The 27,170-nt window shown below is 36.8% G+C and overlaps 1 protein-coding gene across 1 annotated transcript in view; it reads right to left on the bottom strand.

The window, feature by feature from the left end:
* Positions 1–25,271, bottom strand: part of LOC145661770 (trypsin I-P1-like) — a 118,080-nt gene extending 92,809 nt beyond the window's left edge. Inside the window, exons 1-3 of the mRNA XM_081727105.1 lie at positions 25,206–25,271; positions 23,586–23,856; positions 6,951–6,998 (exon numbers count right to left, since the gene is read on the bottom strand). Coding sequence (XP_081583231.1) covers positions 6,951–6,998; positions 23,586–23,856; positions 25,206–25,271 — 385 coding nt within the window. The remainder of the gene's footprint in view (positions 1–6,950; positions 6,999–23,585; positions 23,857–25,205) is intronic.
* Between the last annotated feature and the right edge of the window lie 1,899 nt (positions 25,272–27,170).

Below are 27,170 nucleotides of genomic sequence, written 5' to 3'. Positions count from 1 at the left end.
ATAAGGAACGACAATTTAGTTCAGTATTACTTACCATTGTTTAAAGTTCATCCGGTTGTCTAAAATTAAATATTTGAACCACGTGAGACAAATCAAAACAAATGACACGAAGATGGACTGTTACCAGGTCCTTATTATAAAAGAAGAAATAAATCCATAAAAAATAATTCACTAACGAAAAGTGATTTAAAAAACAATGTTACCATTTGAGCGGGCTTACGTGTGTTTAAGATAAATGTAAAGACTCAAATATCGATAATAGATGCAAGCACATATACTATATCTTTCCACGTATTTTGTAGGGAGTGATAATATTCATAGTAATTGAAACAGCTTCAAGAAATGAAAATTCAAATTTTGTCTAAAGATAAATTGAATCAATCAGTAACTAATAATTCGTGCAGTTTTTGATTATCCTGTTTTATTTATTGTACACATTTCGTTATTTTACTTTCCGGAAGCATGTTTCCAACAACCACTTTCTCAACAATAAAAGAAACAAAATATCACCAAAATCCACGGATTATTCTGTAATTATTGCTTTTGGACAGAGGTCTACCATCTCTAAGAAATCGTTCTACAATAGCGTTCTCACCCATAACTTTTCGAGGATGTCGAAGAAAAACTACTTTTTTCGTGCTATAAATATATAAGTAATTCTTGGTTAACGTAACAATCTCCATAGCATGGCACCTATTAAAGCAAAATCGACATTAAAAATATACCTCAGCAAGCTTTTGTCACAACACAAGTAAGATAACAGTATGTGCTATAAATATTAGGTACGATAGCCTAAATTTATAATCAATTCTTAACATTTAACTTATATAAATAAAATTGAAAGTGATTATCCATGTAACTTAATAACTATTGAAACATTCGACCGATCTCGATCAAATTTTCAACATAGATGAGGTTCGGGCTTGGAAGTGCTTTCATCATTTCACTTTGACGGTGCAGGTCAGGAGAGTGGGGCGGGGATATATAGCCCTACGTATAAAAATGGTCGAAAATGACCGATATTAGTCTCGAATTCATAGTTTTCGGGGTCGCTGAGATGAAGAATGGCACTTAAGTGAATGAAGTTACTGTTCGAAATGCGGGCTGGACATCGACACGCTAGCATAAAAGAGCAAAACTTCATTCCCGGACTTATGTTGTGGGTCCAGGTAAATGGCAACGTTGCATTTTCATTTAACGTACAAAAAGTGTACAACCCAAACAGTTCGTCCAATTTAAAAAAAAAATCCTTCACTTTAGATTAAAAAGTAATATATAGAGTTGGTTTTCCCTCTTGCATTTTGTTTTAACTATGATAATAACAGAGTTACCCTATGCCAGGGGACATTTGAGACACCCTGTATATATATATACAGGGTCTCACGTAACTTTGAGACGTGAAATATTTCCGAAATATAAAAAAAGTTGACAAATCTAGTAACGCAACATTGTACAATCAGCGGCAAAAAACTTGCAACATGAGGATGTAAGTTAATTGTGAAACTACGCCTAACAGCACAGGGAATGAGCATAACGTCTAAGTGGGACGATTCATATCATGATAAACTTCGGCCTCCTCCCGTGCACACTTATTTTGGAGCAAAAGACTTCGTCATTTCACAATAAACTTATATGCTCATGTTGCAGGTTTTTTGCCGCGGATTGTACCAATGCCAGGAGCCTAATAAATTATGTAAACAGCGGGTGCAAACAGTGGTCACATCATACGGCCCCAGGGACTAACTTGAAAATTTCAAATAGAAACCTTCAAATTTTATTGCAGATTCTGATTCTGCGACCAAAACTAAGCAACTTTTACTTGGAGGGCTTTTTCGTTATTTTAATAAATGGCGCTGTAATCGCGAAACAATGAATACCATCGTAAGTACGTTCCCTAACTTTGCGAGGTGAAATGTTTCCGAAATGACAAAAATGTGACAAATCTCGTTATGTAAGAACATATACATGTCAGTGGTCATTAAAATTCTCTAAACAACAAGTGCCACCATGGGTCCCATCATAGGGCCCCAGGGGCCAGCTTGAAAATTTTAAACGGAAAACCCCTATTTTTTATTGCAAATTCTGATTCTGCGATCAAAACTAAGCAACTTTTACTTGAAGCACTTTTCCGTTGTTCTAAAGAGATAGCGCTGGAATCGCAAAAAAATTAATATCGTCGTACATACATCCCCTAATTTTGCTAACTTAAATATTTTCGAAATAACAAAAAATGTGACAAATCTAGTTCCGTAAAAATGTACAATGTCAAGGGCCTATAAAACTCTGTAAACAACAAGTGCCCCCAGGGGTCCCATCATAGGGCCCCAGGGGCCAGCTTGAAAATTTTAAACGGAAAACCCCTATTTTTTATTGCAAATTCTGATTCTGCGATCAAAACTAAGCAACTTTTACTTGAAGCACTTTTCCGTTGTTCTAAAGAGATAGCGCTGGAATCGCAAAAAAATTAATATCGTCGTACATACATCCCCTAATTTTGCTAACTTAAATATTTTCGAAATAACAAAAAATGTGACAAATCTAGTTCCGTAAAAATGTACAATGTCAAGGGCCTATAAAACTCTGTAAACAACAAGTGCCCCCAGGGGTCCCATCATAGGGCTCCACGGCAACTTGAAAGTTTTAAATTAAATCTTCCTATGAAGTTGGAGATTCAAATCTTGCGATCGAAAATACGCAAATTTTACTTGAAGTACTTTTCGTTATCCGCTTAGATGGCGCTGTAATAAAAAAAAAAGAAAGAAAGAAATATCAACATACACTACCTGGGATTGACAATAAACTAAATATCTCGAGAAATACACGTACAATTAAAAAGCACTAAATATGTGACCAATATTTTAAAAAGACAGCATAAAACAAAATTGCTTTCAATTACAGTTCAATACGACCATGGTAGACCAATACGGTAAGGAAAGGAAAGATTTTGTGTTTTGCAACAAGAAACATCCCTAGAATTGTAAAGGTCAAGTAGACCAATATGTTTGTTAAATATCACGTGACACGGGCAGATTAAGTAAAATCATTTTACACTAGTGCGTAAAAGCACAAATAGTCGCATGAGAACCACAGGAACCTAATTCCATTTTCGTAGGTCTACAGGCGAGAGGACAAAAATATTATTTTCTTTAGATGTGTTTTTAATAAGATGGTAATTGAACTACATTACAACAGATGATCGACAAGGAGAACATATGGTGTTATGTTCTATTTACACCAAGTGAGGCTTTCAAAATTATGTCCAAACATGAAGAAAACAAAAACCGCATTTTTGGAGTTACGTTCTTCTTGTTTTCATGGGACGAAATGACAAAGGAGATTTCACAGAAGAACAAATTTACAAAACTTGGTTAAAGTGCAAAGAAACTTAATTGATATGTAGGGCTATTGTAAATGATCTTCCCAATTTTAAAGGTTAATAACTCGAGTTTGTTAAGTCACAATGACATGCAGTTTGTGCTAAATAAGAGGAAACTCAAAATTATTTTTTGTTTATAAACACATGAGTGTTATGTTCCTTGTCAAAGTTGCTCAAGATGAGTTCCGTTTGCAAATCAACATACATCAGTTTGATAGTTTATTCTTGGCACACTCTCTTTTGCATCCCAGAGTTACCATCTGCGTTTTAAATGCGTTCTTAAAGTTCAGTTAAATTGTTACTAAAGGGTGACTGATGCACTTGGATTTAACATAACCCTAACTTCGTTGAAAATTGCGTTTCACATGAAAGTAGAGAAGAAAGAATCGTTATCTGTCTTCGTTTCCTGCTATCTACACAGCAAAAAAATGAGGTGTTGAAACAACACAAAATGACTGTCACTTTAGCGTGTTACTTGTGTGTCAATTCAACACCAAGCACATCGCTTTCAGTGCATATCAGAAATACATCCTAACTGCCTGTGAGTATTTGCATTGTTATTTTATTGTTTGGTATGAGCAAAGCTTTGCGAAATATATTTCGCATTTGTGGCAAGTAAGTAATAACATTCTATGTTTTCTGTAATCGGTCACAATAATATTGTTGTAAACCTGTGAATCATCTAACAACAGTTACACAAATAGCAGTTCTTCCATCTATTTTCTTTATTGATGCTCGGAAGGCAATGTGCTTGGTGCTGAATTTACAGACAAGTAACACGCTAAAGTGGTAGTCACTTTGTGTTGTTTCAACACCTCATTTTTTACAGTGTAGATGTACTGTTACCCTAATTATGGAATGCGTAACTACACACCAACTTTACTAACCACGTTTTGTCTTCCCGTTTTTTTGTTTTTTGTTTTTTGTTTTCAAGGAACTTGATTATCATGAGTCCCCTTGCCTCTCACGACTTGGTTATCTAAAATTGGCAGATGAACAAAGTGTAACTGATGTTTCACAACATGTGCTGAAACGGCGCAACTTTCTTGGTCTGACAGTGAGCAATTCGATGGTAAAACACAAATAATGTATTCCTGATAACGTCCAGTTCAATAAGTGAAACTTCATCAATAACCCTTTGTCGAAGATTATCCAAAGTTGTTGGCATTGTTGATATACTCAGATTTTTAAATAAATTCAGGAAAAGTAGTCTAGTGACGATAAATCAGGGGAACAGAGAACGAGCGGGCCACCCAATCTCACCTCTTTCGCCAATCCGTTATTTAGGACATTCCGTGTTAAGAAATTGCCGCATATTTACACCGTTGTGCGATCCTCCACATCTTGATGAAACCATCTGTGGTCAAAATTGTCTTCTGCAGTGTTTCTCATTGCTGAAACTGCTTGATTTCGGAGCATCTCCTCACACAGTTCAGAAGTCAAATTGGTATTAATAAAAAAAGGACCAATTATTGTACATTTAGCACTTCCGCCCAGATATTCAACTTTTCAGGATGTAGAGTGTGTTTGAAAAGACCAATGAGATTGGTCACAAAATCTGCAATTATATCTGTTGTGTAACCGGTTAGGTGGAACATGCCTTCATCAGAGAACACAATGCTGGTAAGAAAAGTAGAATCGTCATTGATTTGTTTCATCACATCTTCACAAAATTCTACACGCAGATCAAAGAAATCTTCATTCAGCTGGTGTATCAGATGTGGATCTTCATTTTCTTCAACATCCTTTTCGCAGACATGTGACTCATGTTATGTTCTTCAGCAGTTTTATTTATGCTAAGTTGAGTATTTTCAATGAATGACTGCAACATCAAGCAGTTTGTCGCCGATTTCGGTCGACCAGGAATGTTCCAATCCATTATAATTACAATTTCTTCGACGCGTCGTACGATGCACTCGACAGTAGATCCCGAAATGGGATTGTGTGGAACGCGAATTTTTTTCGTTAAATATTACCCTTACTTTAGCACATGACCTTTGATGATTCCCCATCTTCGTATCATCGAGAGCGTTAGAATAGAGCTCTAATACAAACCAGTTTAAATACCTACAGTTGAAATATAGCTTGAGTGTTCAGAGGATCTGTGTATTAATGCTTACTGTTACCAATATCTAATGGCTTCTACGTTGCTGGACTGTAATTTACAATCAACCATAAGTATTTACAGAACATGACATAGGGGTGACACATATGTGTCTTCTGTCAAATGTTATTTGTTCCACTAAATTTATAATACCACATTTGCTATCTTAGATCTACCGATCCACTTCACATGTTCATATTTACTTTCCCTTCTCAGATGGAATTATATGCAGTTTCAAATCAAATCGTAATTATGCATATCTACATAACCATAACAATAAAATCATGATGTGCTTTTAAACTTTAATAGATCCACGTATCAACCTTACGTGTTCACTTTCACTTTTATCTTTCAGATAAAATCACATGGTCTATGTTCAAATCAAATCGTCATTAAATATTTCTACATAAACATGACAAAAATGAATAACTTAATTCTCTTTTGACACTATGTCCGATTATTAATTGAAACTTCTTGTCCCAGCGGAAAGCTAGAGTTGATCAACTTTTATAGTGACCACAAGCTCACAGAAAAAAATCTCAGTTCTTGAAGAATGTTATTACAAACGTGTTCTAACTTCACTTTTTGCAAGTCTTAGCACCAAAATCACAAAGCATGTCCAATTCTTGAACCAGCTTTTAATTTATCAACCTCAGATGACATACAATAATAATATTATTATTATTGCGATTTATGTTATCTAGGTGAACAAGGAAAAAATACTTAAAATAAAAGTTGCGTATTTTCGGTCGCAGTATCCGAATCTGCATTAATGTAGAGGATTTTATTTGAAATTTTGGGAAGATGAAGGCAACTTCATTTTACGTTAATTGAATAGATCTTTTAAAATGATTGGACAGGTACTTAAATTGCAAATGTCTCTCTGGAGGTATTTAGTTCATCATCAGCCTTGGTGACGTAGGTGCGTATGATGATATTCTTTTTTTTTTTTTTTTTTTTTTTGCTATTACAGCGCCATCTAGTAGGGTAAGGAAAAAGTGTTTCAATTAAAAGTTGCTTATTTTTTTATCTGAGAATCAGAATTTGCAATAAAAATAGGGGATTTCCATTCGAAATTTTCAAGTTGGCCCCTGGGGTCCTAGGATTGGACCCCTGGGGGCACTTGTATACAGAATTTTAGAGACCTCTGGCATGGGTATTGTTGAGTAACTAGATATTTCAATTTTTTTTTCATGAATACTTCTTGCGATGAAATTATCTTCTTCACACCGACATAGAAGAAAAGCGAGAAGTAGGAATAGAATACAACTGATTAGTGATTTGAAAAAAATATTAGGAGTTAGAAAAGGAAGCTGAAAAACATGAGAAAAAATATTTCCAGGCCCAAAGCTTTAAAAAAAAAGTCAGCTCCAGGACTTACCAAAAACTACAATACTTAATACGTAATAATAATAATAAAAATGGCTTGCAGAGAGTGCGTTAATTACCAATAGAGTATAGTAAATTTACCAGGCGCTGCAGTCGTGCCATTAAATATCCTTCTGTCTTCTAATGCATCTGTAAGCAAGCAAAAGCATATGAATTACTCTTTCAACTGAAGTATCGTAAATTAAAGCGTAGTTAGATTACTTAATCAATTAAAGCGCTTAACTTAGCTGACTATACAATTAGAATTAAAATACATAAAATGGATCTGAATATAATGTGATTATAAATATACCAAAATGTATATCAAAATTATACAGGGTATATCAAAAGGACTATACAACTTGGAAAACTCAAACAGATTTAATCATTTATCTTACACACATGGTTTTGATGTCATTTTGTAGCAAAATACATCAAGTTTTGACCCACGTAGTATACTAGTTCAGAAACAAGCCACCGCAAGTTCTAGCGGCAGTTGCAGCAAAGATGGATGTCTTCACTGGTCCCGAGCGAGAAAGCTCTGTGTTTTGGTTTGAAGAATCCAAGTCTAAGACAACTATGCAACGTAATTTTCGTACAAAGTATGGTACGTAAAGATCCTCTTAGTAGACCTACTATGTGTCAGTGGTATAAGTGTTTTATTGAAACTCGGTGTTCGGTAAGACACAACAAATCTTTAAGTCGTCCCCGTACGTCTGAAAACGTTGTAGAGCAAGTGAGACTTCATATGGGATGTGTGCTGTATCATCAGTGGAACCCACATTGAACCTCTTTAGGCATAAGATAAAACACTTGATGTATTTTACTACAAAACGACACTGAAACCATGTATGTAAGCTAAATAAATAAATTAATATAAGTTTACTAAGTTGTAACGTTATTTTTGACACACCTCGTATATTTTAATATGCATTCTTATCGATATTTGTCATTCTAATTTACAACAAAAGTTTAACAACTTCGCAGTAAAACATTATACTTAAAATATTTAATTTATTGTTCTCCTTTGTTAAATGTGGCTCGACTCAGCGTTGCCAGATCTAGCATAATGATGCTAGATCTAGCATAATTTGCATGTCTTTAGCATCTAGAATCTTGCTTTTAGCATCCTGCCCAAATCTAGCATAATTTCAGCAAGTTTATCAAAAAGCCGCAAAACCTGGAGATGAGAAAGAAGTTGGTCGTGGGAAGAAAAAGAACGGCAGAAATGTACGGTATCCTCTCCCATTGGTTCATAGAGTCGGTAAACCATACAGGCAGTCTCATTTTCCGAAGTAAGTTAGAAACGGCTTTGTCCTTTTTTTTTTTTTTTTTTTTTTTTTTTGTGGCTCCACGCAGGATTTTCTAATCCTCTAACTGCGAGGCATGGGCGGAGATATGGGGGCAATTCTCCCCCAACTTTTTGAAAACTTCATCATCTTTATTTCTGACTTCATGACCATCTTTATTTCTGAAATGAAAGGTCCGAGACCGACCAAAAATCTGCCCACCAGCAGACAATTCCCAACTCCGTTTATGCTGCGAGGTAATTTTTTTCAAAATATGTAAACAAACATTTTGCATTAATTTATACGATATATACGCCATTGAGTGCGGCAACGACTGCACTAGTTTAGTTGAGTTAAAGCTTTGGTGCATGAAGTATTGAGTTCTATCCACGCATTCTTGCGCTCTACGTATTTTAAGTTACGTTATCGTATCTCTACTTCGTTTATTTTTCTTTTAAAACTCCTGAATTAGTAATTATGAGGATCTAGCATAATTTGACCGAATCTAGCATAATTTCGATCAGATTTTGGAATAATTCCGAGCTGTGAGTCTGGCAACGCTGCTCGACATTTAGTTTTGTATATACCAGCCCATTGTCGAATTACGTTCGACATACTTCTTACAGTAGATTTCGTCCAATGTTCAGTGTTAGTTGCTTGACTTTTGTTGATACTACATTTCGTGGACTATCTTTAAACGATAATTTTCATTCTTGTTTTAAGACATGGCGTTAATGCACTAAGTTTAAACTTGAAAAATCCGACATTATTTACGAAGCGCTGAATTTTGGCAAATTGATTCAGATCTGTTCTGACAAAGTCGGGAAATAGGAAAGGACCGCGAAAGATTACTAATGTTTTGTTGGGAAGTTGTATATCTCTTATGAGTGATCACTTTATATCAAAACATATAGGATACATGCTTATATTCGTATTTATAGGAGCCACATACATGGGTGCATTCATTGAAGGTTTTTCCGTTGGAACTAATCTTGTTATTACATATTTATGCTGTGAAAACACAAATTACATCATCTAATGTGAGTTTTATCTTTGAATATAATTTATTAATTACACGATGCAATCTCATAAAGTGACCAATGACACACATAATTCTAATAGTGATACGCATGTTCCTAACAGTAACATTCGTACTCCTAGCAATGACACCCATACTACTAACAGTAACACATATAGTCCTAACAGTGATATACATACTCCTGACAACGATACACATATTCCTATCATTGATACACTCATAACAATGATACACATACTCCTAACAGTGATACACTTACTCCTAAAAGTAACATTCATACTTCTAGCAATGATACATATACTCGTAACACTGACACAAATACTCCTAATAGTAACACAAATACTCCTAACAGTGACACAAATGCTCCTAACAGTGACACAAATACTCCAACAGTGACACACATACTCCTAACAGTGACACACATACTCCTAACAGTGACACAAATACTCCAACAGTGACACAAATACTCCTAACAGTGACACACATACTCCTAACAGTGACACAAATACTCTAACAGTAACACAAATATTCCTAACAGTGACACACATACTCCTAACAGTGATACACACACTCCTAACAGTGATGCCATTACTCCTAATACTGATACACACACTCCTAACAGTGATGCCATTACTCCTAATACTGATACACACACTCCTAACAGTGATGCCATTACTCCTAATACTGATACACACACTCCTATCATTGACACAGAATCCTAACAGTCATGCACAGTGGTAACTTGTAAAATTTAATATTTTTGTTGTATATGGATTAATTCAACAGTTTTAATTATCCATACACGATGTATTCTTTTTATCTGTGATCAACAGTTCAATATTTAGAAATTTGTAATCAATGGGGTAGATTACATGAAGATATCAATTTTTAGATGTAGATTTTATGTTCAATGTAGATATTTATAATCAATAAGTAAGAAATTACGTATTATTTTTCTTTTAATTGAAAGGTTGTATATCTACAACTCTGTGTTGGAACTAGTAAACTAAAAATATTTTCTCAGATTCGTGCACATTTTAGGCTAATATCCAGCTATGATTTTATGTTCTGTATTTACCTGTATATTTCCTTATGGTATTTTTATTACAATTTCTGGAAACCTGTAAAATAAAGAGTAATATTTATGTTCAAATATTTCAAAATGTAACAAATTTAAAGAAGTCTTACTTACATAATTATAATGACAAGATATTCTTTTACTTAAAGAAATAGCATGAAAACAGTGTTATGTTAAAAATACAGCGTTACGTTTTGCAAGCTTATTACGTTTGTTCTCATGTCTTATATATTACTAAGATTTGTAATTATGAAAGGTTAGTGCATAGATCTTACAATATTTTCAATTATACATAAAGAGCTCGAATGTTTTGAGAAATTTAATGGTTCTGCCTTTAAAATGTTAATACAAAGGAGATATTCATTATTTGTCTTATTAGACAATCTAGCAACGTACCGATTTGCAGGGATATGAGCACGTCAATAAGCACGTCAGTCAAGACAAGAGTATAACAAGGCAGAAAGTTTTCATTATAATCGTAAGCTAAATTAGCTCTCAAAGACATCAGCAACACCAAAGGATATTTGTGTGTTTTTCTACGCTGGGCGGGAAGATAATATACGGACAAACTCAAGAAAGTGATAATACACATGAAATTAAGTGAGAGAATCTCAAACAAAACATATTTATGTGACAAAAAGGCAGAAAAGGGGCGACACAATACGTATTGATACACACAAGCAGCGATAGTGTCAAAACAGAAGCTCCCAACATTCCTGAGGGGGGGAAATATTCCCGAGATTAGCACAGAATCAAACGGAGGCAGAAACATTTTCTGAAACACATGATGCTATCACTCTTCAACAGTTAGTACACACTCCAGGAAGAATACAATACTAGCATTGCCCGAGGAACGTATATTGAAAATACGTCCTCCGGGCCGCAGTACGATGGCATATGTGAACAATATTTCTATGAAATCCAATGAGAGAAGCAGAGTAGGCCTCGAACATGACGCATCAAAATATGTGCACCAAAATACAACATAGAAGTAAGGTTGGAGACAAGTTCAATACAATCTGCAATGCTGTATTGAAAGATAAAAAAAGGAAATATTGACATCTAGAAATCACAGAAAATTTTCGAAATGTACGTGTGACGTCACATCACCGATTTTATTATACACATTCAAAGTTCGTAGCATGTGTCCGAAAAGTTGAACTCACGTTAGTTAAGTGCTGCTCATCTGGCATAGATTCGGTATACACGAAGGTCTTCAGATCAACTTATGCGTAATAATCAATTTAAATTATGTCCGGTGTTTTGCAGGTCATAAGAAAGGATCAACCTGACCTCTCCATCTATCAGGGTAGTCCGCTCCAAATGCCGGCAAACGGGCCTGGTTAAGTGCGCGAGAGCCTTAAGGTAAGAGGGGGGCGGTAAAAGTCACAGTTCATAAATGCCTGGTAATAAACAAACAACGCTCTGTCAATGCAAAGACAACCTAAAAGAACCCCAGTGTTTCACTAATTTGTAGCAAAAACAGACAATTCGGAACTTAATTGAATCATTGAGTACAATGCTTTGTGCTAGGTGGCAAAGGCGTCACACTTGTAGCTCAGAAATTATCTGGAATGATTACAATGCGGTTTATCAGATGAAATGTGTTGAACGGGCAGTGAACATAAAATGTTAGGTATGGATACAGAGTGTGTTCCTGACATAAGTTCGGAAGAGAAAAATTAGAAGCCGAGCACATTGGAAGATTGTAACAAACGTACCAAGTCAAGTAAGATAACTAGCAAATCGAATAATAGAAAGGGAAAAAACGAATGAGAAACGAACAAGCCAAGAAAAGAAATGTTATGAAGTCCACGAAGGCGAGAGGAGAAGAGGATGTAAATTTGGATAGGCAAATATATTCCGAAGGAAATTATTGGACCAGACTGTAAAAGGAAGTGCATTTCTAAACTAAATGACGTGCAAAATAAGACTAATAAATCAATTATACGACATAGGTGTTAAAAACATTCCCCATTTGCAATATTCGGGAAACATTCCAGTCCCCCCCATATTCATACCTGTTTTGTAGGCATAACAATATTAGCAGGAAAGGTCATGCTTACATCAAAGGTCTCTGTAATTAACATACAGTTGTGTGACAGAGTCACGTTGATATCCATGCATATTTGCATTTCCTTGGAACGTTGTTTGCGTCTCCTGTCTCTTCCCAAATTTCACTTTTTGAATAACGCCTCCTTATCCACTGGGCTATTTTACTGCGTTCAATATCGATTTTGCCATTTCGTTCCCACATAACACAAAACGCTTCATGTCTTTCTGCAGAAACACGAAACCCCTGTTTTTCCTCATTTCCGGTCACCTGTACTTAGATATATTATTGTTTCTCTAGCGCCAAGTTTTATTAAATATGCCGTCCATTTTTTCAGCTGTTGGAAGGTTTATGCTATTTTAATATAATTTTCCCTGGACACCAATTGCATACAATAGTTCTAACGTGTCTATTTTGCGAATATTTTATGTAGTTCTACCTTCTCTTTGAAAGATATTGCATGACTAGTAATTTAGGTAACTTTTTTCATTCAAAGAAAGCGTTCATCTTTTATCTACCTAGGTATAATCCTTTTCCCGTACACACACAGAACAAATGTTAAGTGGTTTAGGTCGTCTCTACGTTACCCTACTTTTGAAATGATGGAATACGTTCTTCCTAGTTTTACATCTGTATCAATGTTTCAGATCTATTGGAGTGGCAATAGACTTTTCGTTCACGTTGTTTTTACATGCTAACCCGCCATTCTATTGCACAGGTAGAGCTCCTTCGTGGCTAAGCGGTTAGCGTACGCGCCTTTGGAATGGGAGACCCGGGTTCGATTTTTAGCGGGAGCTCGTGTGGTTCGGATTCCACGTTAATCAGTAGGTCCTGTCTCATATCGCCTCGCTGCTGAAAGGGATGTTAAACTGAAAATCAACTCTATTGCACAGGAGTAGACAGTCGAGACTTCCTCCAGCTACTTTCACTTCGTAACAATTCTCAAGCGATACGTAATTTGACCCCTGTTGCTATTTGAAAATTATAAGTAGAACTTGTCTGAGACTCTGGGTCGTATTTTTCTCTTAATACATTGTGTACTTTTAAAATGATGAAATCGTGTTTTCCTATTTCACATCTGTCTCACCGTTTCACATTTATAAAGATTGGCATAGACTTTTCAATGCAGGTTGTTTCGATTTTGACCCGCCACCATTTTGTACAGGGCTATCGTGGAGAGTCGAGACTTATTCCATCTTTCTCTATTTAACAACATCTTTCATTCAATATGTTACTCGACCACCCTTGTCATTTGTAAATTTTACATTGGAATTCGTCTTGAACCTTGGGGCCAAACATATTATTTCAAAACGTGTGCCCACAAACATTCGTGGTAGCCGATTTGTCTATCTACCAAACGGTGTCAGAGAAAATGATCCGTGGTCACACTTTGTGGACGCCTGCACCAATCTCGAGAAATTTGTCATTTCGAAGGGGGCCATTGCCTCCTGCAACCCTTTTCTCGCAGAGAAGACAAAACCCATATTCCCTACTTTGAAGTTTAACGTGGAAATTTTAATCAAGTGGGCTCTTTTTTTGAAAAGGAGCCCTTTGCCCCCTTAACCTATTTTCCGAAAGAAACAAAAATGTGTCGATTTATTTTCGATCTAGTATATATATGAGAAGTTTGAAGAAAATCGAATGTCGAGAAACCCTTGTGAAGCACTTTCACTTTCTGAACTTGACGGTTTTTGCCCCAAAAGTCTTCAATTAATACTAGAGAAGCTAGGGAAAAGAAAAATTAGCAAACATAAGTTATAACAAAGAAGAGGAAAATAACTACAAAAATCATTATATCATTGTTGAGTTATAGTCTGCCTTTTAAAAGGTCTCTCTCCAAAACATTTCTGGAATGAAGGGAGTTACCTCCATTAGTGATATTAGAGTGACACTGAGTTGTTCACGATGATCTACTGACAAATTTGATGAAAACAGTTTCCAAATTGGATCAGTGGTTGAAGAGTTTCAAACAAAAACGATGATCGTACTTGATATTGACTGAAGTGAAAGGATCTAATTACGTTACATTTCTCTTTTTATTTTGTGAGTGACTTTTTGATCTTGTTCTAAGATGTAAGTGACGGAACTTTGAATTCCGCAGTCGAGAGACTTTTAATAATATTCTTGATTGCATTAATTTTAAAATTTTAACAATAACTGATCATCGAATTCGCCTGTATGAAGTTGTCCTCCTAAAGTTTGGGCCAGACGAGATTTTTATTGGGCTAGGTAGTACTTCGTTTGGGCTGATTGGGTCAGCAACTTTTAGCGTTTGGGCTATTGTAGTTTCCGAAATATGGGCTTTTAAACTTTTTGAAAGTGATTTTCCTGCTTCTTTTGTTGAGGCCAACTTCACTAATATGATATTTCTGACAAATACGTTTACTAGAATTGGCAGTACTTTGTGTCGACTAGCGGTTTAGGAAGTTTCAAGATTTGGGCTGTCTTTGAAACAGAATTAGAGCTTCACAAAGTTTTGGGGGGTCAACTTCACATTAGCACCCAAGTGATTGGACCAGGCGAGAATTTTATTGGGCTGGATAGTACTTCGTTTGAGCTGATTGCGTCAGCAACTTTTAGCGTTCGTGCTATGATAGTTTCCGAAATTTTGGTTATTAAACTCTTTGAAAAGTTTTTTTCCTGCTTCTTTTGTCGGGGTCATCTTCACTAATGCGATATTTCTGACAAATACTTTTACTAATTAGTTCTTTGAATGTTATTTTTAATGGAAATGACTTGTGCCAATTAATTTGAGATAGATTAAGATACCAGTTACTATAAACTCAAATATACGATGTTTTCTTCGTCTTCATGTAATTCAATTTGGAATTCTTTTTTCTATTCTAACTAGTCTTCTTTATATTATTATTATTATTATTATTATTATTATTATTATTATTATTATTATTATTAACAATTCTTTGTAATTTTAAAACCGAATATTCATTAACATTATATTGTATATAGGGAAAGCAATAAGAAAGCAATCTTTTTCTTCTAAGTTCTTTTATTTTTAAAGATTACGATGAGCACTTCATGTTTCTAGGGAAGTACTTGAATTCTTCTGCACCACCTTGCTGAAAACGAAATACAAAATTATGAATTTGAAGGATAAAGCTTTTCTATATTTTTCGCCTATTTATAAAAGTATCAACGCAGGTGGGTCAAGTTTTTGCTGGAGACTTGGCAGTCTTTGGTATTCTTACACATTTAGTCTTGGTTTTGGTCCTGCATATGCATCCTAGGTCCAGGAGCGTAAGAAGGCTGGAGCAACCGGGGTGATGTCCCCGTCCAAAGGCGATCACGGTGTCCGCAGGTACAGTCGTAAATAAATGAGAGTCGTAATTACATAATCTACATTTTAATGGTGACGTGCAGTTTCTCACGGTGCAATTTCACACGGTCCTGTTTATCGGATTAATCATTCTGCAGGTGTCGTGCACTTTCACACGGTCCACTTGTCAGTCATTTTATTCATCTTGAAAACGCTTTCACTATAGGAGGAGAGGAGGACACAGAACAACTGTTAACTAACTAAGAACAGAAAAAGAGCAAACACAAGTTAAATATGAACGATTGCAATTAATACTACAGGAGGAGATCTTAGGAAATGTTTCACTTTCACAAAAAGAATAATCAAAATTACCGCAAATTAAAATGACTTAAGAACAAGGCAGAAGAAAAGATAAGCAAACCAAAGTTATAGTAAGGAACGAGAGAAAATAATAGCAAACAATATTAAATTAAAATAAATAGGAAAAATAAATAGGAAGAGAGCCAGGTAAGAGAGGAATACCAGATTGAAGTTTCGAATAGATTCTCGCTTTTAGAAGACTCGGAGTGCACTAGTGTTGAGGATACTTGGATTGAAATTAGAGATAGCATTAAAAGTTCAGCAATAGAAAAATTGGGACATGCGGAAATACGTAGGAACAAACCATGGTTCGACCAAGAATGCATTAAACTAGTAGAGAAGAGAAAACAGGCAAAATTACGGTGGCTACAAAATCCGAATGAAATAACTACACAAAATTTTGCAGATATCAGGCGGGAAACTTCCAAAACTTTTAGAACAAAGAAACGGGATTTTTTGAAAGCTAAAATTAAGGAACTTGAAGATAATAGTAAAAATAAAAATATTCGGGACATGTATAAGGGGATCAGCGAATTTAAGAAAGGCTATCAACCTCGTGCTTATATATTAAAGAAATCTGACGGAACAGTTCTCACTGATACGGATAGCCTCCTAAACAGATGGAAAGATTTCTTTGACGATTTGCTGAACACGCAGCCAAAAACTAATATGCGTGGAAAAAAGGAGATACACACCGCAGAACCGTATATTCCAGAACCCAATCGAATAGAAGTGGAAGCCGCTATAAAGAAATTAAAGAAACACAAATCTCCGGGTGTAGATGAAATTCCGGCTGAGTTAATTTTAGCTGGAGGCGAAAAATTGTGGAACAAGATACACAAACTCATTCTCCTTATCTGGAACAAGGAAGAATTGCCACAAGAGTGGAAAGAGTCAATCATTGTTCCAATTCACAAGAAAGGCGACAAAACTGACTGTAATAATTATCGAGGCATTTCTCTTCTGTCAACATCCTATAAAATCCTTTCAAATATTCTGTTAGCAAGATTGACCCCATACGCAGATGAAATTATTGGAGATTATCAGTGCGGATTTAGACAAAATCGATCAACTATCGACCAAATATTTACCATTCGCCAAATACTCGAAAAGAAGTGGGAATACAATACCCCGGTACATCAACTATTTATTGATTTTAGAAAGGCTTACGACTCGGTTAGGAGAGAAACATTATACAACGTTCTTACAGAGCTTGGAATACCGAGAAAGCTAATTAGATTAATTAAGATATGTTTAAGTGAATCCCAAAGTAAAGTGCGGGTAGGAAAATTTTTGTCCACGAGCTTCCACGTCGAAAATGGCCTGAAACAAGGAGATGCGTTGTCGCCATTATTATTTAACTTTGTGCTGGAATACGCCGTAAGGAAAATCAAAGATAGCAACCAGGGCCTAGAGTTGAACGGCATTCACCAGGTTATGGCATATGCTGATGATGTAAATTTAATAGGGGATGATAGGAGAACAGTAGAAATAAATGCAGAGATATTATTAAACGCTTGCAGGGACATGGGTTTAGAAGTAAATGCAGAGAAAACTAAATACATGGAAGTGCGTCGGGACCGTAATACGGCAAATTGTGGAGGCGTTAAAATATTAAATAATACTTTTGATAAAGTGGATACTTTCAAATATTTAGGATCAATATTAACAGACGAAAATCATATTCACGAAGAAATTAAATGTCGACTAAAAGCAGGGAATTCGTGTTACTATTCGGTTCAAAATCTCTTGTCGTCGCGAATTCTGTCGAGGAATTTGAAGCTTAAAATATATAAAACGATAATCATGCCTGTTGTTTTGTATGGTTGCGAAACATGGTCGCTTACTCTGAGGGAAGAACATAGACTGAAAGTATTTGAGAACAGGATCCTGAGAAGAATATTCGGACCCAAGAGGAACGAGAATGGGGAATGGCGGAAACTTCATAACGAGGAACTACATAGTTTATACGGTTTACCCAACATTGTTAGGGTCGTCAAGTCTAGGAGGCTTAGGTGGGCAGGTCATGTAGCTAGAATGGAAGAAAGTAGAAACGCTTTCAAAGTCTTGAATGGTAGACCCATAGGAAAACGACCATTAGGAAGACCTAGGCGCAGATGGGAGGATAATATTAAGATGGATCTCGCAGAGATAGGAATACAAAGTAGAAACTGGATCCAATTAGCTAAGGATAGAAGTCAGTGGAGAGCTTTTGTGAACGCGGCATTGAACCTCCGGGTTCCATAGGCCATAGAGTTAGTTAGTTAGTTAGTTAAATAGGAAAAATAATAACAAAAATTATCGCAAATTGAAATAGATGAAAACAAAAAAGAATAGCAAATGAACATAAGTAATAAGAACAGAAAATTGTAATCATTAGAAATAGGAGATAGAACAATCACAAATTAAAATAAATAAATAATAAAATAAGCAGCACATCAGAGAATTCAGTCAATTTACCCGCCGCAAAACATAAAAAAAACGTTGTTATTTGTGAAACACAAAACATTAGCTCTATACTCCAAGGCGGTTTGAAGACCAACCTTGTCGTTTTGAAATTTTCCGAGCGAACAGCACATCGCTGAGGTGGAACATTCATACTTGTGTACATCGCCAATCCGTTTTGTACAATTCATAGTTCATTATTTCAGCATTTGGAGATGGGTAGGAGCAAGTTCGAGCGAGTTCTTTTGAAACTCGACTCGACTCGAAACAGACATCTTTAAGCTTGAGTCAAGAACTCGGCTCGGATAATTTCCTCCAACTCGACCCGAATTCAGGTTAAGTTTCTAGTCGAGCCAAATCCTGTGCGTAATTTAAGTACTTTCTTCAAGTATCCTACATAGACAATATAATTATTATCAATTATATTACTACTGCTAGAACTTATTATTATTATTATTATTATTATTATTATTATTATTATTATTATTATTATTATTATTATTATTATTATTATTATTATTAACAACAACAACAACACCGCATATAAAGAGGAAAGACAGGCGGTCTATATCTGAATACCAAAATCCAAGGCGAGTCTAGGAGGCAATGACACCGTTTACGAGCTTCTCGGTTTGAGTTTCGGAGAACCAAGTACGAGGGCTGTCTAAAAAGTATCCGACCTTTGGTCAGAAAAATAGTTGCGAATACCTGACAGATTTGGAACCCTAATCCCCTTCAAAGTAGGCCCCTTGTGCTTCCACACACTTAGCCCACCGATCCTTCCACTGCCGGAAACACCGCTGGAAGTCTTCTTTTGGAATGTTGTTCAGCTCCGTCGTCGTGTTCCGCATTATGTCTTCTCTACTCTCAAAACGGGATCCCTTCAGAGGCGTCTTCAATTTTGGAAACAACCAGAAGTCACAAGGAGCCAGGTCTGGAGAGTAGGGAGGTTGGCGAACGGTTGTAATTCTATGTTTGGCTAAGAACGTGTGGATCAATTGGGATGAATGTGCTGGGGCGTTGTCATGATGGACGTGCCAGTTCTTCGCTGTCCACATGTCTGGTCTTTTGCGCCGGACTGCGTCACGGAGTCGCCTGAGAACATCTTGATAGTACTCCTTTGTCACTGTTTGTCCTTCCGGTGCGTACTCGTGATGCACAATTCCACGGGCATCGAAGAAAACAGTCAGCAACACCTTGATTTTGCTTCGCACCTGCCGCGCTTTCTTCGGCTTTGGAGAATCGGGATGCTTCCATTGAGACGATTGTTGTTTTGTTTCTGGGTCGTACCCGTACACCCATGACTCATCTCTAGTTATCACGGAATTCAGATACCCAGGATCAGTGTTGGTGGTGTCCAGAAGGTCCTGTGCAACGTCAAAACGGGTGTCTTTTTGTTCCTGAGACAACAACTTGGGTACAAATTTAGCAGCCACTCGTTTCATGTTCAAATCCTCACGCAAAATTGCATGTGCAAAATCTTTACTCACTCCAACATCTTCTGCAATCTCCCGCACTGTCAAACGGCGATCTGCCATCATCAAATTTCGCACCCGCTCAACAACAGCTGCATTCCGAGCAGTTTGGGGCCTGCCGCTACGTTGCTCACTCTCGACTGATGTGCGGCCATCTTTGAATCGGTTGAACCATTGTTTAATTTGTGTTACACCCATCGCATCTTCTCCAAACACCTGCTGAATCTTACGAATTGTTTGGCTTTGAGAATCACCCAGCCTTTGACAGAATTTGATGCAGTATCTTTGCTCAGTTCGTTCAGTCATCTTGCGAGAAACACTAAATCCGACGAACACTACCAACAGAACCTCACTTCGCGACCACCAGCTCACGACTGGCACACGCGAACGCGGTGAAAAAATTCAAGCATGCGCATTAAGGTTCCTCCTTCCACCGTGCACGGTGGCGCCGCCTGAGAATCACTACTTTTGCGTGGAAAAAATTAAGGTCGGATACTTTTTAGACAGGCCTCGTATTCGGGCTCGAACCAAAAATCGTTAAAAGTTATAGGGCATCGACCAAACATGTTCAAAACTGCTCGGCCCGGATTTAGGGCTGTCAACGGCTTGAGATGCTCGGGTCACAGCTCATTCACTGTCGAGACGAACCGAGAAGTTGGCAGAGCTTACAACCCATCCAACCGAGCCGGCTAGAGCCATGGGCTCAGTTGAGCCGAGTCAAACCGAGCCGATGGACTCATTTCAACCCAGCCTGCTCAAGCCATCGGCTCAATTGAGGTAATATTAATTCATTTGTTCGTATTTATTTTAACTTATGTTTGCTCAGTTTCTGTTCTTACTTAGTTGACATTTGTTCTTTCCTTCCTCACCCTATGTTTTTTTCTAGTGAAAGCGGTTTCAGGATTAATCACACAGGTGGACCATGTGAGAATGCACCACACCTGCAGAATGATTAATCCGATAAGGAAGACGGTGCGAAATTGTTCGATAATGAGCACTATGTGAAACTGCACAGTGCGAAATTGCACGGAATCATTTTAATGGTTTTGGGTGACCACTTCCAACCTCTGCCAAATATAAATTTAGTACTATCGTAGAAATTAATAATGACGAAATTCTGTGTCAAAACCTCTTGCATAATGTGTGGAACATTACATCTTTCTTCACCATTTGGCGCTCCACCGATGTATAGTCCAAACAGTTTATAAGATAAGAAAAAATCCTACCTATTAGATTAAAACCTACTATTTCCGGCAGCAAAATATCTGAAGGTCTAACCCTCTTTCAAATACAGACCAAATCTTAATAGCCCAACACACTAAAACTTGCTGACCCAATCACCCCAAACGAAATACTATCCAGCCCAATATAATTTCCGTCAGGTCCAGTCACTTGGAAGGGCTTGAACTTGGCCCCCCAAACTTCGTGAAGGTCCAACTATTTCAACTAACCCCAAATCTTAAACTTTGCTACACTGCTAGTCGACACAAAGTATTGCCAATTCTATTAAACGTATTTGTCAGAAATGTCATATTAGTGAACTTGGCCCCGACAAAAGAAGCAGGAAAATAGCTTTTCAAAGAGTTTAATAGCCCATATTTCGGAAACTATAATAGCCCAAACGCTAAAAGTTGCTGACCCAATCAGCCCAAACGAAATACTATCCAGCCAAATAAAAATCTCGTCTGGCCCAATCACTTGGTGGCTAATGTGAAGTTGCCCCTCAAACTTTGTGAAGCTCTAATTGTTTCAAGAACAGCCCAAACCTTGAAACTTCCTAAACTGCTAGTCGACACAAAGTACCGCCAATTCTAGTAAACGTATTTGTCAGAAATATCATATTAGTGAAGTTGACCCTGACAAAAGAAGCAAGAAAATCACTTTTCAAAAAGTTTAATAGCCCATATTTCGGAAACTATAATAGCCCAAACGCTAAAAGTTGCTGACCCAATCAGCCCAAACGAAGTACTACCCAGCCCAATAAAAACCTCGTCTGGCCCAAACACTTGGGGGCTAACGTGAAGTTGGCCCCTCAAACTTTGTGAGGCTTTAGCTTTGTTTTCAGAGTAGCCCAAACGCTAAAAGTTGCTAGCCCAAACAGCCCAAATGAAGTACTTTCTGGCCCAATAAAGTTCTCGTGTAGCCCAGACTTTTGGGGGGCCAACTTCACACAGGCATCGATTTCGGTATTTCGGTTGATATGAATAACGGGAAAGATGCCATCGTTCATTGTTACTTAAAATTTAAAATCAACTTTCTAACTAATACATATCTTAATTGAATATAAAATACAAAATGAACTAATGGAATCATCAAGTGACGGTTCAAGTGTTTCATCGGTTGAATTAACCGAATCAGGTGAATCTAATACCCCTAAGATTGATTCAGTTGCCAACATTAGCAGGACTAGTAATGGTCGTTTATCTACTACTACTGTATCTACGAATGTGTTACCATGTCCTCACTGTGGAAAACGTTATTCGTATTATAGAGGATTATCTATACACATAGGTAAAAAGCATCAGGTTATCAATGGAGACGAAGATTGTTGTCATATCTATAATAAAAGCTATCTTAACTACATATAAAACTACATGAGCGAACATAAATTGAGCACTTCCTGTAGGGCTACAATGATTAAATTTGATACGATTGTAGCTTTTCTTGACAAACCCACAGGAGAATTGCCAAAAGTTAATATTTTTAACTTTTCTGGGCTCTAAAGAGGGGATGAAGAATTTCCCCACGTTATTTAAATGGGCCTTTCTTGGACCTATAATCTCATGTTTTAGGTACTTAGAATTGCAATAAAAACTTGAAATTCAATATGCTTGTACGTGTTCGTTAGCGTTACCTAAGTGAGTCATCAGAAATAAAAATTTCCAACCGTAGGGTGGTTTTGTGGGGAACTGAAAAATCTTTCCCATGTTATCTATATGAGACAGCTTCTACCCTACCCCCAAAATATTTAGGCACTTCCGACAGTTGTTGCCTTCCAGGACTAACCGACAGTAAAATTGCCAAAAGTGATTTTTTTTTTATTTTTGGGGGGTCTAAAGGGGGATGAAGAAATTCCTATGCTATTTAAATGGGCGTTTTCTTGGGATACAAAATATTATCATTTAGATAGTTGAAATAGGAAAAACAACGATAGAATTGTGGGTTCAAGGGGTGTGAGGCCGTAGGCCGAGCAAAGACAGTGTCCCAAATGGGCAGATTCAGGAAATATGAAGAGCAAGTTCACGAAATTCACTGTTGATGCAAAGGCCAATAGATAAGAAATGCGAGACCGCAGGGGGGGGTCTGGGAGCTGAGCCCCAGTTAGCCAAAGGCTAGTCCTGATTATAAAACTACAAGAACTAACATCTCTAACCGCAATAAAGGCAGACAGGTTTTGACTTTATTTAACTTGGGCAAAATATTAATATCGTTAAGGTCCCCAACACATACATTAAGGCGTGTCCCTCAGATGCTCGAGATGCTCGAGCTGCAGTTGCTGATGAACTTTTACTTCAAGTAACTATTTCAAATGACGAAAGAGATTAGACCAACTTGTTTCTATTTCCATTAGTTACACTAACTGCTCCCAAAAAATCAGAAAATGTAAAAAATCTTTCCTCCTGGTTAAAACAAAGAGTTCGTCTTTGGTGTGATGTAGGTATTGACGCCTTAACCTGGCATCCAACAAAGATCAGGAAATATCTTAAGAGTGTAGAAAACAAACTTGCAGATTGTGACATCTGTGGAGCAGTTCGTCTACTTACGTCACGTGAGACTGTTGCAGCCCCCGACATTTCTGTGTTTGAGACGCTATTGGAGAAGAATCTAGCCCACCCTGGTGAATTTACTTTACTGAATCTTCCTGATGATCCAAACATCTGGACCTGATTACCATAACCCATTAATGGAGTTAAGACAGCTATTAATTCCTTTCCATCTGGTAGCGCGGCAGGTCTCGATGGTCTTCGCCCTTCGATTCTCAAAGATCTCCTATCCTGTCAAGTATTTGAATCGAAGGAAAAGTTCGTAAAATCATTATCCGAAGTGTTCAATTTAATTATTTCAGGAGAAATTCCCTTGAAAGTCCGGCCATTGTTTTTCGGTACCAAACTTGCTGCTCTTAAAAAGAAATGTGCTGGAATTAGACCTATCGCCGTTGGTAATATCTTGCGCAGAATATCAGCAAAAATTATATGCTTCAGAACAGAGAGCATTTTAAGAATTGTTTTCTTCCAATCAACTTGTGTTTGCATTCCCAACGGAGCCGAAGTAGCTGTACATGCAACCCGGGTTTATTTTTCCTCCATTCACAATACTCCTAAGGCTATCTTAAAGCTGAATTTTCGCAACACATTTAACGAGCTTCTTCGGTACTCCATGCTGACTACAGTATTCAATGAATTTCCTTCAATCTATCCATATTTTTATCAATGTTACGCTCAACCCAGTGATCTATTCTTAGGTCAAGACACTATTTCATCCCAGAGAGGAGTACGACTAGACGATACTCTGGGCTCAGCACTTTTTGCTATAAGCATTCATTTTTTAGAGAAATCAAACAACACTGAATTAAACATCTGGTATTTGGATGATGGGACTATCGCTGATTAACCTGATTAGTAGTTCTTTCAACTCTAGCACAAATAAATGAGAAGGCATCTGCACTTGGCCTACGTTTGAATTTTTCAAAGTGTGAAGTTGGATTTCTTGGGTCAGATGAAGCCAAGTTCGACCTTTATTTAAAAATTTGACGTAGCTGCCCCAGGAATACGTCTCCTAACTAACCAGGATGCTTGTCATCTAGGCGCCGCTCTCAAAAAGGAAGCATTTACCAATGTCCTGTTAAGCAAAATATCGAAGTTAGAATATTTTTTGTCTCGACTCGCCTCGATTTCTGTCCATGCAGCTTTCTTTCTTCTACGTGCCTCTTTGTCGATCCCTCGTTTAAAATACTTCTAATGATGCTTTCCATCTTGGAATGAGACTCCACTACTGGTGAAATATGTTCTTGTCCTTAAAATGGGTCTGGAGTCAATTTTAAACTGTTCCTTAAGCGACGAATCTTGGATTCAAGCATCCTTACCTATGAGATTAGGGGGTCTTGGTATTCGACAATCCGTGGATATGGCAATTCCATCATTTTTAGCGTCCTACCACGGATCTCTTCGTTTAGTCGAGGCTCTTCTTCCACAAGGTTACCACCTAGATTCTGATCGCACAGTTAAAGAAGGCTCTACCAAGTGGAAAAGTTTAACAGATACAGATCTTCCAGAAATTAACAAAAGAGGTTCTCAGGCATCTTGGTATACACCAATTGCAGCGCATTTTCATGAACTTCTCTTACAGTCAGATATTGTTCCAGAGGATGAAGCCAGAATTCTTGCTGCCTCATCCCCATCCTCTGGGGCATGGTTGAATGCAATACCTTCCCCACCATTAGGTCTTCATATGATTAATGAAACATTTTGAATCGCTGTCGTCTTAAGATTAGGTTCAGCTATTTGTGAGCCACATCGCTGTCCAGCTTGCGGGGATCAAGTTAATCAACGTGGCCTTCATCTCCTTTCACGAATGAAGAGCATGGGTAGAAACGTTAGACACTCCTCTGTGAATGATATCATTTTACAAACCCTTACCACAGCTGGAATTCCTTCCATACATGAACCCGCAGGATGTTGTCGTTCAGATGGTATGACATTAGTTCCTTAGTTGAGAGGCAAATCACTACGATCGGACTTTAAGTGTTCAGATACCTTTGCCCATTCAAGTCTCCCTTTAGCTGTTTTGAATGCTGGAGCTGTTGCTAGTCGTAGAGATGTAGAAAATAAAAAGGAAATCTAACAGCCTCCTTGATAAATTTATTTTTGCTCCAATTGCCATCAAGACTAGTTGTGCTTGGGGATCTGCAAGCCTTGAATTTATTAGAGAAGTAGGCAGACGCATTTCTATCGTTACTGGAGATGTTCTTTCAAGATCTTCCCTAATTCAAGGGATTGCTATCCAACGTGGCAACGTGTCGGCTGTTCTTGGCACCTTACCATATGGAAAGGAACTAGATGAGATGTTTCTTCTCTAACACAAGGGACAACACTGAACATTTATACAACTGGATGATATACTATACAAATAAGGTCAATATGGCAATTGGAAAGTAAATGATTGTAACATAGTTAAACACATACGCTTGTGTCGGGGAGATTATATATTACACATGGGAAAATATTATGTATGGGACCGAAGACGGTTAATTTAATGGAAATTTACTGTTATATTATCTGATTGAACAATTTTTATATAGCAATAATTGTAATAACAATTACTTTAAAACATTATTGTGCCAATTATGCGGAACTTCCAGATAATTTTTGATTCTTCCAAAATTAATACTTGTTTACCTATTTTCTTTGTGAAGGTCGTGTTTGTGTGTTGGTACACTTTTGTTGTAGTATAGTATGTATTTGTTGTTAATGTTCCAAAGGCAGTGTATGTAAGTGTGGTAAATAGCTCTTTGCAAAGGAGTGGATGTAAAGAACATATAAATTTTGCTTTATGGTGATAAATGTTCATTATATACACAAAAAGTGCTTATAGTTCTGAAATGCATAGAAAATGGACTGAAAAGGAAACTTATCAAGCACTAAAACATGTTTATGGTTACAAATAATAATAATAATAATAATAATAATAATAATAATAATAATAATAATAATAATAATAATAATAATAATAATAATAATAATAATAATAATAATAATAATAATAATAATAATAAACATTTAATTAACAATGCTACAATATGCTATGTCATTTCTGTTTTAAAAAATCCACATTAGAAAAATCAGAAACGAAAAAAAAAATACAAAAATAAAATAAAACTAATAGCGAAAATAATAGCAAATTAAAATTGATGAAAATAAAAATTAAAATTAAGGAAAAAAGATAACCTTGCAAAAACAGACTAAAATGAGTTGCTGGTTTTCACTCCACTGCTTTCGGAACTTTATATCCTTTCTACAGGTAGACTTTCAAGCAGGGGCGGATTAAGGCTTTTGGGGCCCTGGAGCCGACTATTTCAAGAGGTCCTTATGTTACGAATAACTCCAGAGCATAACTTTTCTTTGCTGCCTTCCACAGCCTGATAGGCTTATCGCAACACCAAGAACTATGCTGTACATTTTAATGTGCTCGATTCCATTAAATGTGATCTTAATACCATTATTGATTGAAGATAAGAACGCTGAAACTGTATTTGATTCTGCTTCGCAGATATCAATAATTATAGAGGATTTAATTTCACCTAAGGCTAAGA

This window comes from Thermobia domestica, chromosome 10 (assembly GCF_964235325.1).
Source record: "Thermobia domestica chromosome 10, izTheDome1.hap1.1, whole genome shotgun sequence".
NCBI classification, from domain to species: Eukaryota; Metazoa; Arthropoda; class Insecta; order Zygentoma; family Lepismatidae; genus Thermobia; species Thermobia domestica.
The sequence above is the reverse complement of the archived record's forward strand: the minus strand, read 5'-3'. Positions and strand labels throughout refer to the sequence as shown.